This window comes from Zeus faber, assembly GCF_960531495.2.
Source record: "Zeus faber genome assembly, chromosome: 15".
NCBI lineage: Eukaryota > Metazoa > Chordata > Actinopteri > Zeiformes > Zeidae > Zeus > Zeus faber.
Window position 1 is genome coordinate 27,710,701 of NC_137194.1, and position 17,002 is coordinate 27,727,702.

At 44.0% G+C, this 17,002-nt stretch overlaps 1 protein-coding gene across 2 annotated transcripts; it reads right to left on the reverse strand.

The window, feature by feature from the left end:
* Window positions 1-14,126: 14,126 nt before the first annotated feature.
* nsun5 (NOP2/Sun RNA methyltransferase 5) lies at window positions 14,127-17,002 on the reverse strand. 2 transcript variants are annotated; one of them, XM_080016037.1, is made up of 5 exons: window positions 16,919-17,002; window positions 15,632-16,578; window positions 14,991-15,207; window positions 14,734-14,895; window positions 14,127-14,465 (listed from the first exon to the last, which is right to left on the reverse strand). In XM_080016037.1, exons 2-5 carry the CDS (start codon window positions 16,554-16,556, stop codon window positions 14,258-14,260), a joined length of 1,512 nt encoding a protein of 503 aa, XP_079872163.1. In that variant the 5' UTR covers window positions 16,557-16,578; window positions 16,919-17,002; the 3' UTR covers window positions 14,127-14,257. The 2 variants fall into 2 exon arrangements, with proteins under 2 accessions (XP_079872163.1, XP_079872162.1); XM_080016036.1 differs by having other exon boundaries at window positions 15,632-16,594; window positions 16,919-16,988.

The following is a 17,002-nucleotide window of genomic DNA, read 5'->3' on the forward strand; positions in this document are numbered from 1 at the left end:
AATATTTTTTCCCACTTATCAAGTTAGTTGATCTCACACTTCTTGTGGATAATATAGCTTGATTTCTTTGTTTCCTAACTTTAAGATTATTTTTGCTTCATTTTTTGAGACAGCTTACAGGAGTGTACGGACTATAACATCTTCTTATATAAGAATGTGCAGTGGGGGCTGATGGGCCACGCCCTCATCTCTCCGTCCTCCTCCTCCTCTTCTCTAGGAGCAGCATCAGCCTCCTGCAGGATGTGATGTGTGTTAATTATTTACGCTTCTATTGAAAGATTCACAGTCTGCAGTGTGTGTATACATACAGGTGACACCGCACAAAGAGTGTGTGTGTGTGTATGTACATAAAAAGAAAAGGGGAAGAGAGACAGTCTTACATTCTACATTTTCACTGTTTCACCAGCTGCATAATTCAGAATACGTTTGACAGACAAATGAAGGTCATCCTTAAAGTAATTAACGTGTTTTCTTAACTCTACCCTTATCAACAGACCTTACAGACATTATTTAACCTTAAAAGTTATTATCTTACACTTACACTTTGACCTTTGTCCACTCTTAATGATTAGGAATTATAATGGGGTTTTTTTCATTTATGTGTATAATTCTGATGAACATTGCAGGATGAGTCATCACCAATGGCAACAACTTCAAGAAAATAAATTTAGGTTCTTAGGTTATTAGAAGACCTGAGAACAAATAACCATAAAAGGTTCCATGGTTCCAAAGGTTCCATCTCAAGCAGCCCCATGTTTCAACACTTAAAATATATTGAACATTTTGTTCCTCGTTCCACATAAATTAAAAGGACTTTTCATTGTCAGTGATTTCTTTCCATTTTCTTTTGTCCACTCCATACCATCCGGACTGATCTCCAGCTGGTCGGATGTGATATCCAAGACGAACTTTGACCCCTCGTCCTATAGCGAGCATGGCCCAGCGGGGGTGCGTCTGCACTTTAGGGGGGTCAGCTGTGCCAGTGAGGAGGGAGAGACAAAGAGACTGTACCTACATGTATGTGTGTGTACGTATGCCGGCGTACAGTACGCAAGATGTGTGTGTGTGTGTGTGTGTGTGTGTGTGTGTGTGTGTCACAGCATTGGGGTTCTGTTCTAGTCGCCTAAGCATCTGTTTGTCTGTCTGTCAAGCTGTCGTATGGATTCTGCTCTTATTAGTGTAGATTAGTGCGCGGCGGAACACGTGCACACACACTCACAGGCCTTGCACCAGATGCTGCCAAAACGGAAATGTTAGACACACTGACAGACCCACATCACAAAGAGAGATGGACAGACACATAAATGCACAATAAGCATTATATCACATAAAGACTATGGCAGTCAAATCATTAAACGCACATTCATCTTTTGGTTTCAACTGGAGTGTGCACCGACCCAGTTCCCAGTATCAGTCCTGGTTTGACACCAGCAGCCTGAAATGAAAGCAGCCTGTAAACTTTTAAGTTGTATTTCATTGACATAATGCACAAATATAAGTGCTTATCATATTGCGCTAACATAAAAAAAAGACGAACAACGAGATTTTATTCAGATTTCTTACAGCATCTTGCACTTCTATCTGGTTGAATTTAGAAACAGGAGCTCGTTCACTTAAATTTGAGGTTGCTCCAAAAGTCTTTGTTTGCCTTGATGCTTTCTAGCTCTCATGTAAGTCGCTTTGAACAAAAGCGTCTGCAAAATGAATAAATATAATGTAGAAGTAACACAGCCAACAGTTTACACTTGAAGAGATATTTCTATTGTTTTGCCTAAAAAATATGAATCAACAAAACAAAGCAGTGGTTTTGTCGTGTTGTCGGCGAGAAGTTCTTCCTGTAACGATCATAAAGTGCTTGTTGGAATGGTTTGGGCATGGTACTTTTAGACAGCCATGGTAAGCAAAGTGCTTCAATAAAAATGTCTCATTTAAAATTACTATTTGGTAAAGAAACATCATACTGGTAACAGTAGATACTCAAGATGATTGGAAAAATGGAAGTGGTATTTCTACATATTATATTCTAACATATTATATTCTTCAAATATAGAAACATTGAAGTCACTTTTAAACCGATTCTAAACAGTTTACTGTTTTAGTTCAGAAATGTTGTTATCCGCCGGCTTTGTTCTGCTTTCAAATACATTCCTCCTGTAATACACTTGACAAGGCATCTCTCAGAAAAGTCAAATATGCATCCAGCTGCAAACACATTTTTCTTTGCGCGCGCGGTGTGTGTGTGTGTGTGTGTGTGTTTATGTGGGAGAGTCTCTTTTTAATGTTCATTCTGTAATATTTCCATCATGTGTAGAGACAAGCAGCGCTACAGGGCAACAGACTTCCTTCCACTCCATTGAACCCCCAACCCCCTTTAAAACACACACACACACACACACACACACACACACACACACACACACACACACACACACACACACACACACACACACACACACACACACACACACACACACACACACACACACATGCACACACACACACAAACCTCATGGTTAGTTTCTCAGACACAAAGGAATATCAACTCTTGTTGTGTCATAAACTATTAGAGCCAAGCAGTCTCTAGGTACAAACACATGTGAGCATTCTGTAGAAATGCTTTGTGTAGATAAATTGTCCTCTACGCAAAAAAAGCCTAAATCTGCAAATATGTTAAGCTTTATTTTACTGTATGTTAAACACACTTTTAGAAAATCTTTACAATAACAGATCATTTGAAGCTTCTCTTTAAATCCCTACAGTGAATATAAATATGTATACATGTATAAATATTTAAGATGTAACAGCTGTACTATTCCCAGCACTAAGTGAGTGAAATAAACAAAGCTTGTGTGTGTGTGTATGTGTGTGTGTGTGTGTGTGTGTGTGTGTGTGTTGGGGGGAGTATTGGTTATTGGGTGATTCCTTTAATATTGTTTTATTTATTGTATTTTATTGATGCCATTGTTGGGTTCTCATATACAGTGGTACCTCGACTTACGACTGTAATTGGTTCTATAAGAACGATCGTATGTTAAAACAGTCGTATGTCAAAGCAATTTTTCCCATATGAATTATGAAATCATGAAGGGTGAAAATAAACAAAATACACAGCACAAACACAGTAAATATGAAAAAAATATCGATAAGCCACAAACTACGTTCACACACCATGTAGGTCGCCTGCTGACTGACTGCTGACTGACTGCTGACTGGCTGTTGACTGACTGCTGACTGGCCGCCCACGCGCCAACTGCAAATTTCCACGGTCGTATCTTGGAGCAGTCGGTCGCAAGTCGATACGAATTTTTGCGACTATCACTGCTCGTATCTTGGATTAGTCGTAAGTAGATTCAGTCGTAAGTCGAGGTACCACTGTATAGGGTTTAACAGCTATGCCTTATGTGTGACAATTCATATCAAATAAATATCTCAATAATAATCCAAATAAAAATCCATAGGAAAAGATAAATTAAATGCATTATTTTAAACTGCTTGTGAGTTGTGTCACATGCTACGCCAAGAACCATGAAACTCTGAAACCACTGTTCTGTGACCTGTCCTCAAAGTCTCTTTTTTTTATCAAGTTGATCTTACTCCTCCAGGTTCGTCCTCCTCCTCCTCCTCACTCCAACTCAACATATTAATCCAGGTGCTGTCATCACTAACCACCGACCCCCACCTACGCTGCTTCCCTGTTCTCGTCCCAGTTCAACATCACGTCTTCTGATGGCGGCTACTCCTCCGCCGCCGCCGTGCTCAGCTTGAGGCTGTCTGTCTCTGATTTGATGCCACGCACCCCACCACGCCCCCCGCCGCCATGACACTACACAGCGATTCAGGACCCGGGGCGGATCACCACACAGGCAACAGTATCCCAGGCGACGAGGAAACAAGCTCCGCCCCCCACCTGTCGCCACACATACAACAGTATCCAAGGCGACGAGGAAACGAGCCCCCCCCCAAGGTGTCCACCATCATCGTCGTGCATTTGAACAGGGAGCCCGCATGGAGCTCCGCCCCAAAACTACCGCCAGCTGAGAGGAGGAGGAGGAGAAGGAGGAGGAGAGGAAGATGGTGTGACGCCGTGGGGGTGGAGAGGAGGAACGGAGGGAACAAAGTGGATGGAGGGAGGACCCGGTGAGCCAGCCGTGAGGAACCGGATGGTGAGGAGAATGAGGAGAGAGGGATGCAGGGGAGGAGGGAGGAGACGAGAAGATGATGATGACGATGACTATGACTATGATGATGATGATGCTATGGTAGTGCAGAGCAGAGGGAGGTGGAGCAGCTGGAGGAGTCAGAGAAGTAGAGAGAGTGGGAAAGCGAGGGAAGAGAGAGTCACTGAGAGTTAATGCACTGCATGGGGCGGGGGGCGGGGGGGGGGGGCACTGGCAAACGGGGGAGAGGGCAGAGATGGAGACAGCGGAGGACGGGTGGAGATGTGGGGGAGAGACAAGTAGACAGGAGCAGTGTGTGTGTGTGTGTGGGGGGGGTGTCTAAAGAAAGAGAGCGGGGGGTTGCTTGCAGGCGATGGGGGGGGGGGGTCCAAGAGCATCGTCACTGCCATCGACTCCATCTTAGAGCGCCGCCATTTTAGATCATAACACACGCACACACACACATTCACCGCAGGGTGTTTTTTTCAGTGTAAGTGAAATCATAGGGAAATAAAAATAGGTCAGATATGACAAAATGGCTCCATTTAAGCTGAAGTGGTTGGCAGCTGTGACCGAATAAACGGTGAGGAAGAGAGCATGAAAGGAAGAGAAAGTAAAGGTGCGGGAGTTACGACACACCAATGTGTGTGTGTGTGTGTGTGTGTGTGTGTGTGTGTGTGTGTGTGTGTGTGTGTGTGTGTGTGTGTGTGTGTGAATGTGTGTGTGTGTGAGAGAGAGAGAGAGAGAGAGAGAGAGAGAGAGAGAGAGAGAGAGAAAGAGAGAAAGCCAGAGAGTTGTGCCTCCCCCACGGTGCCAGGTGAGGCGGAGGATGTGACTACGTCCTCCCCCTGCTGCTCCGTCACGCGATGCTGGACCAGGAGCATAAGCCGCCACAGAGCCTCGCTAAGGCGCTTACAAGTGGCCGCTGCCAAAACGCCAGATGAAACATTGATCCATTCAGTGCCTGCGGAGAGCGGCGTTGCCTGACAACACTACTGGAGTCTGACCACCAAGTCGAAATTGGACATCTTCAACCCACAGGTTGCGGCCCCACACGGGGGCACTTGATATGCACCCAGGGTCCGGGGCATTTCCAAGACTGAACACTGCCTCTAGAAGGAGATACACATACAACAGTAGACAACGTACATTTCCATCAGACGAGTACTGTATGTGCATGTGTGAATCTGAGAGGCCTTCTTGTGCACCTCTCTCCTTATACCACTGTGTATCTGCTTGTTGTCCAGTGGTTCTCAACTGGTGGCTACCGACCCAAAGCTCAAACATACTGTAGGTCCATTTTGGGGTCGACCACGGGCGTATATGTCCACTTTGTCAAAAATTGGGTGGAGGCGTGTACCAGTCATTTTCAACCACTGTGCCGTGTGCCTGCGCCAGGTGTGCTGTGAACGTTCTTGAAATTCCACTTCAAAAATAAAAAAGGGAAACTAGGTCTTGTGTTGCAAGATCAAAATTGCAAGGTCACATCAGAACAGCAGCTCTGTGTTCAGAACAAGCTCGCGTTTCACACTGAAAGAGAGAACTATTAATAGTAGTGAAAGTATTGACTCTTTTTGGAGATTCGGTTCTTCGCGAGTCACTCAGTAAACAGTAAAAAGTCGTTCAATTTTCCGAGTTGGTGTAACGCACGGTGAGCGAGGGAGGACTCCCTGTGAACGACGAACAAGAGTCAGAAGAGTCAGTTCGGCTCTCAGTTGTGGATGTGCCAAAATGACAGTCACATTTAATATAAATTATGAGGAATGCAATGCCACTCGTGTTGCCTTGGACTTGAGTTTACTCCTCAGTACATTTCTGTGTCAATAACAATGGCAAGGCCAACATAATAGTGAGCACAGTTCGTTGTGTTTTTGACATTGCATGACATTTTTGAAGCTCAAAATTGAGTTGCTATTGTTTCAATGGCTTTTTTGGCCGTCGGAGGGGGGAAAAGTTCAAAAAGGTTATTCAGTTCTAACCTCTGTGCAATAAGAAAGCAGCAAGGTGGTTTTAGCATCTTCTCAAAATAGTCTTTGTTGCATGGATTTACGCATGATTTTTTTTTCAGTATTCAGCGACACAGAGTGCTTAATGAGTTAGATGATGTATTTGTAAGGAATTCCTGTTAAAGAATTTACTAGTTTAATCAGATGATCTGAAAGAGACGCCTCTGTTCTCTGACACAGAGATACATTGTCCTCTGGTGGACGGAGCTGCTTACTGCACTCTTACTGTGCACTGTTCAAACTTGCTTATGCATTTAGATAATATTCTTACATGCAGGTATTTCTGAAATGAGTGTTACTACAGTTAATTTCTACCCTTCAAATCTATTAAGAGGGACAGTCTGCATTAATACCACCAGTCAAATAGGCATGGCTTATGGATTGTGATTGTTAGAAAAGTTGAATTTTTCGAAACTTCAACTATAATTGCTTTCAAACTAAATTAATTTCAATTTGTTAATTAACGTTATGTCAAGAATTAATCTGACGTACTTTAAAATAAAAACATGTCGGCATAGTTTATATATATATATATATATATATATATATATATATATATATATAAAGACATCATACATCTACTGCGGAACAAATGTAGAGAGAAGAGCTGAGTGGCTGTGTGAGAAGGATCTCAAGGGAGTGTGTGTGTGTGTGTGTGTGTGTGTGTGTGTGTGTGTGTGTGTGTGTGTGTGTGTGTGTGTGTGTGTGTGTGTGTGTGTGTGTGTGTGTGTGTGTGTGTGTGACACAGTGAGAATGAGGAGTGTTCTCTCAGCACATTATTCCAGGTGAACAGCCGAGGTCACGGTCAATACCATTAGGCCGTCACAACACATCAAGCACAGCCCTGACACACACTGGGCCCTGCTCCCCCTCACCTACTGCAAGCATGGCTGGTCAACAAAAACAATTTAGAGGGAGCTCTTTTCAGTGAGCAAAGCTAAATGAGAATTCAAACTGAACCGTGCAAACGCCCTTCACTCAGTCAGAAGAAGTATATTGTGAATATATTAAATACTATTTTAAATGACTCGGGAGTCGGGAGTCACCCCAGAAAAAGTGTCGCTTGCCTTTTTTTTTCCCACGATTCCAGCTGCAGCCAGGCAGACAGGCAGATCTGAGACTCCGATCTCCAACGAAAAGAGCAGGGGCAATAACACCGGATTGATTCACAAACAAGATCCGTGAGCTGCTAATGGGATCTCTATACTCCATGGTGCTGTGGCTGCTGCTAACCTTATACCTAAACTTAACCCTCGCTTACCGTATGGCTAAAATTAAGCATCTCTAACCCTATATCCTTACTTAAACACCTCTAATCTTATACTTCAACTTAACCGTCTCTAACCTGAGTGACATCTCTGACCTTACTCGTTAACCTAATCATCTCGGACATTATACCTAAACAGAACAACCCCTAAACTTATACCTAAACTTAAACATCTCTAACCTTAAACCCTAATTTAAATATCTCTAAATTTGTACCATCTCTAGCATCTCTAACCTGAGTGACTTTTTCGGTTCCGGTGAGCGCTACCACGTCCGGTTCCGGTGAGGTCTTTGCGTGTGCGTTGCTGTTGTTGCTCCTGCTTTGGTTTTGCTGTTGTTGCTGCTGGTGTTGATGTTGCTGCTATTTCTGTTGCTGTGGTTTTTTCTGTTGTGATATTACAGTTAGAGGATCATAAGAAGGGTGTGTTTTCGGAGAGAGAGAGTCAAAAGGATCTCCCTCACGAGGTCTGATTGAAAACTTGACCCGTAACTTAGGGACGCTAATTAAAGGACCGTGACTGGATTAAGATGAGATGGTGCACACAGTTGAAATTCAATTTGAGGGCCACCACTTCCGGTTACGGTGACGTCTTTGCTGTGCTTTACTTCGTTGAGATGAGATGTACACACTGTTGACTCAATACAGATGAGGAGATTTCTGGTTCCGGTGAGAGCTACCACTTCCGGTCCCGGTGACGTCACTTGTGCGCTGTTGCTGTTTTTGTTGCTGCTGTTGTCTGCTGCTGGTATTGTCACTGCTGGTGTCGTTGCTGCTGCTGCTGCTGTTGTTGGGGCAGCTCACTTTATACCTTAACTGGTGTTGTTGTTGCTGCTGCTAACATTTACCTAAACTTAACTCTCGCTTACCTTATACCTCAACGTAACCTTATACCTTTACTTAACCACCTCTAACCTGAGTGACCTTTCCAGTTCCGGTGAGAGCTACCACTTCCGGTTCCGGTGACGTCTTTGCGTGTTCGTTGCTGCTGCTGTTGTTACTGCTGTTGTCGAAGTTGCTGCTGCCGTTGTTTTTGTTTCTGCGGTTGTAGTCGCTTTTATTGTTGTTTTTGTTGTCTTTGTTGTTGCTTTTGTTGTTGCTGTTGTTTCAGGGGCATTATTTTGTAATGACCGGCTGACAACTATGTTCTCTCTTTCTTTTTTGTATTTCTTTGTAAAGCACATTGTGTTGCCCTGGTATGAAATGCGCTCTATAAATAAAGTGTGACTTGACTTGACTTAATACAGTGTTCAAACTTTTTTTATCAGAAATTGAATTGGTTGTGTTCGCCCTCCTACATGTGAAAACAAATGGATTTATTTGAATTGGAAAATATTGGAACACAATTTTTCTGTTACCTCATGAATAAAGCATTCCAAATTGAATTAAGGATTTTTGATTCTGATTAATTGTTTTTCAATACATGTTGTCGTCCAAAGTTTATGTTTTTGTGTAAACGTTGTTTGGTTCTATGTGTAATTCTCTCACCCGTGGTGATTCTCCCCCTCTTGGAGTAGTGATTAGATGTTTACAGACCCAAACATGATAAATAGTTCTCCTAAGAGGGGGGTTGGTGGTGGCTCTCTATAACCAAAACTGTGCTCTTGTCATCCTACAGGTCGTCCACAGGACAGAGTAATTGCAGCAGTTCTTGATGATTTAAGAATTAATAAAGAGTTGCATTGCAGGTTGAGAACTTGAACTCCACTTGCAAACTAACTCTGTTCTGAATGCAATGGCATACAAGTACTCTGTGTTGTATGCCCAGCATGCTGACAGCACAGGTTAAAACAATAAATAAATAAATCGAAATTGAAATATGAAATCTAAATATTACATCTAAATCTAAATGTTAAACCAAAAGTGTCGCATACATGTACAACAAAAATATGCAAAAAGCCCATGCTCTGCTTAATATCTGGCGCCTGTAGTGTAGTGAATAAGGATTTTGCCCTCTGACCCTGTAGACCCAGGTTTGATTCCCCAAAAAAAGTGGTATGAGTTTGTTACTCCTTGTCCTTGTATTTACCGCAAACAAAAAAAAAATCACACTAAAGATGCTATTATGAAGTTTGAGACATGTCGGGAAAAAAGCAACTAAGTCTGAGTTGTTCACACACAGGGAATCGAACCCAGATCTACTAGGGAGGAGAGCAAAGCTTTACTCACTACAGGGCTGTTTGAGGAAGGAGCATGGACGAGGAGCATGGACGAGGAGCATGGGCGAGGAGCATGGGCGAGGAGCATGGGCGAGGAGCATGGGCGAGGAGCATGGGCGAGGAGCATGGGCGAGGAGCATGGGCATGGACGAGGAGCATGGGCTAGTTGCATATCTTCTAAACATACGAGGCTGAAGTTACGTTTCCGATTCAACTTAACGCTGAAGCGAACAGCCGAGTCAGAGCGCCTGTTTTCATGGTGCATTCGGAATTTTTAGACTTTTTTTATCTACACGCAGAACACCAAAAAACTATGTCTAGATCTGTACTTATAGTAGTCAAATTACTGTACTAATAGCAGTAAAACTTGGACGAGATTACAAAAAGAAGCCCATATTGCATTTCTAACATATTTTAAGATTTGTGAAAGTAATATTCTATTTGTGAAAACAGAAACAATGCAGAATTTACTGTATTCTTTCCACACTGAAACCAGATATATTTCAAAAGCTACTATAGTAATTGCTGTCAAACCTGGACTAGATTATAATAAGAAGCCCATATTGCATTTCTAACACAGTAGCAGTTTCTGATTTGTGAAAGTAATATTCTATTTGTGAAACCGGGAACAATGTGAATATTGCTGTATTTTTCCACAGTGACTCCTCAGGACCAGGTATATTTTAAAAACGACTGTACTTATAGCTGCCAAACCTGGATAATATTATAATAAGAAGAATAAGAAATATTGCATTTCTAACAGAGTTTCTGATTTGTGAAATTAATTTTCTGTTTGTCAAAATGCAAAAACGGGTGTTTCTTGACATGGTTTGAGGGGGTCACGCGTAGAAAAAAAAGTCTAAAGATTCCGAGGAATTCCAATGCACCATGAAAACAGGCGCTGTGCGTCGGCTGTTCATGTTGCATCAGAAGATACGAATCTGTACATTACATTGATCAGACGCTTTTATCCAAAGCGACTTACAATTGTTCAAACACTGATGGACGCAGCCATCAGGAGCAATTAGGGGTTAAGTGTCTTGCTCAAGGACACTACAGCATGCTAGCAGGAGGAGCCTGGGATCAAACCAGCAACCTTTAGATGACTAGACCACCAGCTCTACCGCCTGAGCTACCATCCCCATACCGTCTGTAGTATGTTCAGCGTCGTGCGACAAATTTAGATGGAATATTTAGATTCAACATTTCGATTTTGACCCAATATTTAGATTTAACATTACTACATTGATTAAACATATTTTATATTATTATTATTATATTTTTTTTTATTTTTTTTTATTTATTACATATAAGCATATTGTTAACAATTACATATAACATGTTGTTTTACATTAATTTCTGTCCAAATGTGAGGGAAGTGACCTAAATATTCAAAATATATCAGCTAGAAAATTGTTACCGAATTTTTGCATTCGGCGCCCCATATTTCACAGGTTCAGGTTCTTCTCGGACTTGTCTTTTGACTAAAGGGGCATCGATGGCAGCCATATGGAAAGACCGCCTGTGGTACGTGTGTGTATATACACAAGTCAGCTGAGCAGTGCATTGCACTGTTGCCTCACAGCAAGATGGTCCTGGGTTTGATTCCCACCTGGGGCGCTGTTGGCACTGTGCTCTGGGTGGGTGCTCACATGGGGTTACCTCCACCTCACGTCAGTAAGGACCCCCCTCAAAAACATGCACCCATCATCGTCTGACCAGCGATGGACACTCATCACCTGGTCCCCGGGCGCGTCCACGAATGCTGCCCACTGCTCCTGGCTGTGCCCCCGGAGGAAGGACAAGCCAGGATGGGTTAAATGCAGAGGCCTCATTTCACCGGCCACCATCAAAAGTGTGTGTGTGTGTGTGTGTGTGTGTGCATATGTTGTAGTGTGCTGTGTTAATTACAATTAAAGAACAATTAATTGTAATTAACAATTCAAGATTCTTCTTCTACTTCAAAATAGATAACACTTGATTAATCTATGGCCGTAAATCTGTGTATTAGAGCAGTAGAATTTAACAGAATGGTGCGTGCAAGTCAATAATAACTACAAGAGCAGCTCCTCCCCAGCCACCAGTGTGGACGCCTCCCTAGCTAACGAACTGAACTCCTTTTATGTGCGGTTTGAGTCTGGCAGCAGCACCGCTAGCTCGCCAGCTAATTGGAGTTACACCGCTGGGGATGAGCGCGCACTCTCAGTGTCCGTGCACGAGGTCAGGAGGGCTCTGATGCGGGTGGACACCAGGAAAGCTGCGGGCCCAGACGGCATATCTGCCTGAGTACTGAAGACTTGTGCCAACCAGCTAGCTCCGGTGTTCACTGGAATTTTCAACATCTCCCTGGCTGAATCAGTGGTCCCATCCTGTTTCAAGAGGTCCACCGTCGTTCCTGTCCCGAAGATCGCCTCTCCTGCCTGCCTGAATGACTACCGTCCGGTGGCCCTCACCTCGGTGGTCATGAAGTGTTTCGAGAGGCTGATCAAGGATTATATCTGCGCCTCCCTCCCCCGCACCTTGGACCCGCTGCAGTTTGCGTACCGGCCGACCAGATCCACCAATTACGCGGTCTACCAGGTACTGCACACCACGCTCACACACCTGGATGGCCAGAAGGGGGCCTATGTGAGAATGCTGTTCATTGATTACAGTTCAGCTTTCAACACCATAGTCCCCACCAGACTGGCTGTCAAGCTGAAGGACCTTGGACTGAATACTCCGCTGTGTGTCTGGATCCTGGACTTCCTCACAGCCCGGCCCCAGGTGGTTAGGGTGGGGAGGCACATGTCCAGCTCCCTCACCCCCTCCTCAGCCCCCTACTGTACTCCCTGTACACACATGACTGTGTGGCCAGGTCCAGCTCCAACACCATCATCAAGTTTGCTGACGACACCGTTGTCGTGGGCCTGATCACCGACTGCGATGAGAAGGCCTACGCGAGGAGGTGGCTGACCTGTCACTCTGGTGCCAGGACAACAGCCTCCACCTGAACGTCAGCAAAACCAAGGAGCTGATTGTGGACTTCAGGCAAGGATCACAATGGAGGAGCACACACCCTTGGTGATTAATGGGACTTCTGTCAACAGGGTGAGCAACTTCAAGTAGCTGGGAGTCCACATCACAGAGGACTTAACATGGACTGTTCATACAGACACTCTGGTGAGAAAGGCGACACAGCGTCTTTACCACCTCAGGCAGCTGAGGAAATTCTGCGTCTGGGTGAGAATCCTCAAGTCCTTCTACTGTGGAGCGGTGGAGAGCATCCTGACAGGCAACATCACTGCCTGGTTTGGGAACTGTACTGCTAGGGACAAGCGGGCCCTGCAAAGGGTTGTGCGTTCAGCTGAACCTACCAATGGAACTACCCTCCCCTCCCTGCAGGACTTACAGTACACACCAGGAAGTGTAGTAGCAGAGTCCGCAGGATCATGAAGGATCCTCATCACCCCAACAACGGACTGTTCCAGCTGCTGCGGTCAGGCAAGCGCCTCCGCAGTCACACAGCGAGGACAGAGAGACCGAGACAAAGTTTTTTCCAGCCATTACAACTGTCAATGCTGACCTCACCAGGGGTCCTAACTGAGCCACACACATAGGCCCCACTACCTTCTGTACTGTATGTAGCATACTGTACCGCATACTGTGTCACTGTTCTGGGTTGTTCGGTGATACTGTATTGCTGCGCCGTACTGTTGTATACTGTGCTGTATTATCCCACAAACACTACCTCACACTATTCACATTCACATGCCACTTTAATGCACATATCTGTATATACATAATTGCCTATTTCATATACATAAGTCTATCCCATATACGTAAGCCTATTCCATTTATCTATTCCATTTTATTTTATTTTATTCTATATATTTTTATTTTATTCTATAAGTATTCGACTCACTGTATTACGTTTTAGGAATCAGTTAGTTGGTCTAGTAGAAAGAAATTTTCTTAGGTAGCTACTGTCTTCAGTCAAGGACATATTGTGTGTAATCACCTGGTGCGTTGCATTAACATTTCACTGCAAATATGTATGGTAGTATGTATATGTATGTGACGAATAAACCTCTTGAATCTTGAATCTTGATAAAAGGGATAAAAATGAACTAAAAGCTGGTATGCATATTTCTAAAAACTCAAGAGTGACACCTACTGTCATTACAAGATACTGCATTACATGTGGAAAATGGGCTAGATCGTTTGAATTTCTGACCGCTTGGCTTTCATTTAGGAGGCACACTAAGCAGGGACTCCGCTTGGTTGATTCTAAACTCTGTGACTTGGGGCATGTGTGATTTACTCTGGATCTACCTCTGGATCCCTTCCCTCTTCAGAAAAAATGCTTAACTCTCACTTGAAAGACACAAAAACAACAATAATTTCTTAATTGAAACACTTTCAAATGTTGTGAAGAACACCAGACACATTTATCTCCATCCTTAATAAATTCACAAATAGATTGTGTTAAGGTCAACATTGTTATTAACACTGCAGGACCAATAAGAATAATTCAAAGCAGACAAGTTACGGGGTAAAATATATTTTTATATTAGGCTCATAGGCTTGATAGGCTGTCCATCACATATCTATGGGACATAACAGCATGCATACAATATCCCCCCTCCCACACAATGTCTAACCAGTCCTTAGGTTTCCTATGATTCCTTTTCAATCCGTTTGGGGGGTCTTCTTTTTCTTCTTCCTCTTCCTCCTCTTCTTCTTGGCCACAGTGGCGTTGTCTTGTCCCTCAGCAGGAATCAGTGTGTCGTTAATCGCTTCCATCTCCTGCTCGCTGTCGTTGCGCTCTCCTGCCGAAGATGCAGGCTTCTCCTCCCCAACAGGCAGAGTTTGAGACCTCATTTCTGGGCTGGGAGTACTGTGGATAAAAAGGTGATATAAAAAACGTGCAACTTTGCAATTTTCCTTTGCCTTCATTTGAATTTATGGAAATTTATTATATGGAGGTTATAGTGACATAAAATAATGTATGCGGCCTCATTTAGGACTGATTTCCTATTCTGAGATGCTTGATAAATACAGGCCCAGATGTTTTTCTCAAATGACTGTTTGTCGACTAAAGGGCTACATATAGCTTTAAATATTTAATTATATGCATAAAGTAATCACTCTACAGTAACAATTACATTATCACAAGTTGCTTCTGGTCTGGACTTCCAGTCCCATGGTGTCTTTCCAGCAGAGCCACAAAGAAACCGTGGGTCAGAGTCCTACTGGTGCTGGCACGCAGACACTGAGTCAGAGGCTCCAGGCCTCGCTCCAACCACTGGGGCAGCAAGTGGACCAACCTGTTGAGAGCAAAACACAGTTGATGTTATTGAATGATCTATAACTAATGATATTCTAAAACTAAAGCACAACACAACACTGGCCTTCCCAATACCTGAAGCCAGGGTTCTGTTGCAGACAGGCTGCTACGACCTCCTCGTTCTCCTGGGTGTGGATGGAGCAGGTGGAGTAGACCAGCCGCTGGAGGCGCGGGAACTTCAGAGCGTGGTTCAGGCAGCGCATCTGGAAGGAGGCCAAGGATGCCAGACGACGTCGTTCCTTCTCCTTGTCCTTGTCAGAGGAGGAGGCATTGTTCTCAAGACACACCATACCTGGATATGAACACAGACACACACACAAACATTTTGTGTAGGCTTTCTGTCCATAAAAACAGAGATGCACAAAAATATAGGCTGGGTGCAATTTGACAGAATCAAAGTAACCTATCCGTTCCACATATCAGTAAATTAAGTTACAGACAACATTGGTTTTAAGAGACTTGAAGGTAAATAAGCTATAATGTATTATCCTTCATGAGCCTGGACAGCTATCTCGGTTTGTCATGTCTCAAATAAGAGTCTGCCATTAAATCAGCAATGATAGTTGTACACAGTCAGCAAAGGCAGGTCTATGGGGAAAGATCAGCACCAATATTAAAATGTTATTCATTCATGTTAAGGTCTGGGACCGGCTTTACATGAATGATGGACCTGTTTATGTCTACCAGAGAATCATCGGAAACATGAACTGTCATACCTGATCCACTGCATGAAGGGTCCAGAAGGACATACTCTACATCTTTGTACTGGGGGCTGTTGGTATCCACCTTCAGAAAGTCCTGGTTGGCAAGCTGATGGCATGTGAGCCCTGCACGGAGCAGCAGCGTGGACATGGTGGACAGGCGTTTGGCATCCAAGTCAAAGGCAAACAGCTTCCCTTTATTCTTCATGATGGCTGCCAGGTGGCTGGTTTTGTTGCCGGGGGCAGCACATGCATCGATAACATGACTGCCACAAGGGGGGTTGAGGAGAAAGGCGGGGAGGCAGCTGGCTTTGTCCTGCAGAATAATGTGCCCCGCCTTGTACAGGAAGTGTTCGTGGAAGTCTGTCTTAGGAGGGAAGACCAGTAGATCTGTGAGGTGAAAGTCCATCACAAAGGCTTTTCCCTTTAGGATCAAATCGTCAAGTCTAGCGGCTTGACCAAGGTAGGAGAAACCATCCCTCTTGAAGTAGTCGACAGCATCCTCCACTGTTGTCTTTAAGGTGTTCACACGCACGTACCTGGGAAGCTGAGTGCCTACGGGTTGCTGCTCGCTTGCTGGCAACAGATCCTGATTCCGACTGACCTTCTGCTTGATCTTCATCCGGGCCAGTGCTGCCAGGAGTTGGGAGCGGTGCTTCATCATCACTACCTTCCATGAACCGCCGCATTTTATCCCCCTTCCAATCAACAGGTCGTAGACCAGCACTTTAGCCAGGTTTATTTTGAGCTTGGTCTGTTTCAGGAACTTAGTGGACCCGATTATTTCCTGCAGAATGGAATCATATTTCTGCGTCTCGGACACCAGGGCGAAGAGCTGCTTGATGTTCTGAAACTTGCTGTCAAAAACCAGGGTTTTCAGGGCGCCCTGCTTCATCTCCACTTTCTCAAGAATTTCCGCAGCTTTCGTGTACAGTGCCATGGTCCTCACGGGCACCGGCAAGCTGAAATGTTTTAGCTCTGTGATTAGGATCGGATAACATTGTTTCAGATGAAGGTGTAAGAGCAGTCGAAGTTGACCGCACAGTGCAAAAACAGATACAAAAAAAATGAAACTATATGCACAAATCTCCTCACCACATCTTAATGAATAAACATAACAGCACACGATTCTGTGTTGAATGAACATCTATCTATAGTCTGGTGAGATAGCGGTATAGTAGTGGACAATAATGCGGCATTGTAATAATACTATCAACAATACTCGTAATAACGATGATAATAACACAAGATAACAGTAAAGGATCAGAAAAAGGTGCATGTATCAGTGCGATCCCGACATACCTCGACTGTTCCGCTTTTCGACTATTTCACAATTCAACACTTTTCCCCGAGTTTCCACTGAACTACAACATTGTATTTACAGCT

Coding starts and splice junctions, on each gene's coding strand:
- nsun5 (XM_080016037.1), bottom strand. CDS start 16,556: ATGGCACTGTACACGAAAGCTGCGGAAATTCTTGAGAAAGTGGAGATG. Junction 15,208..15,631: donor CCCTTCATGCAGTGGATCAG/GTATGACAGTTC, acceptor GTTCATATCCAG/GTATGGTGTGTCTTGAGAAC. Junction 14,466..14,733: donor CAGAAGCAACTTGTGATAAT/GTAATTGTTACT, acceptor TTTTATCCACAG/TACTCCCAGCCCAGAAATGA.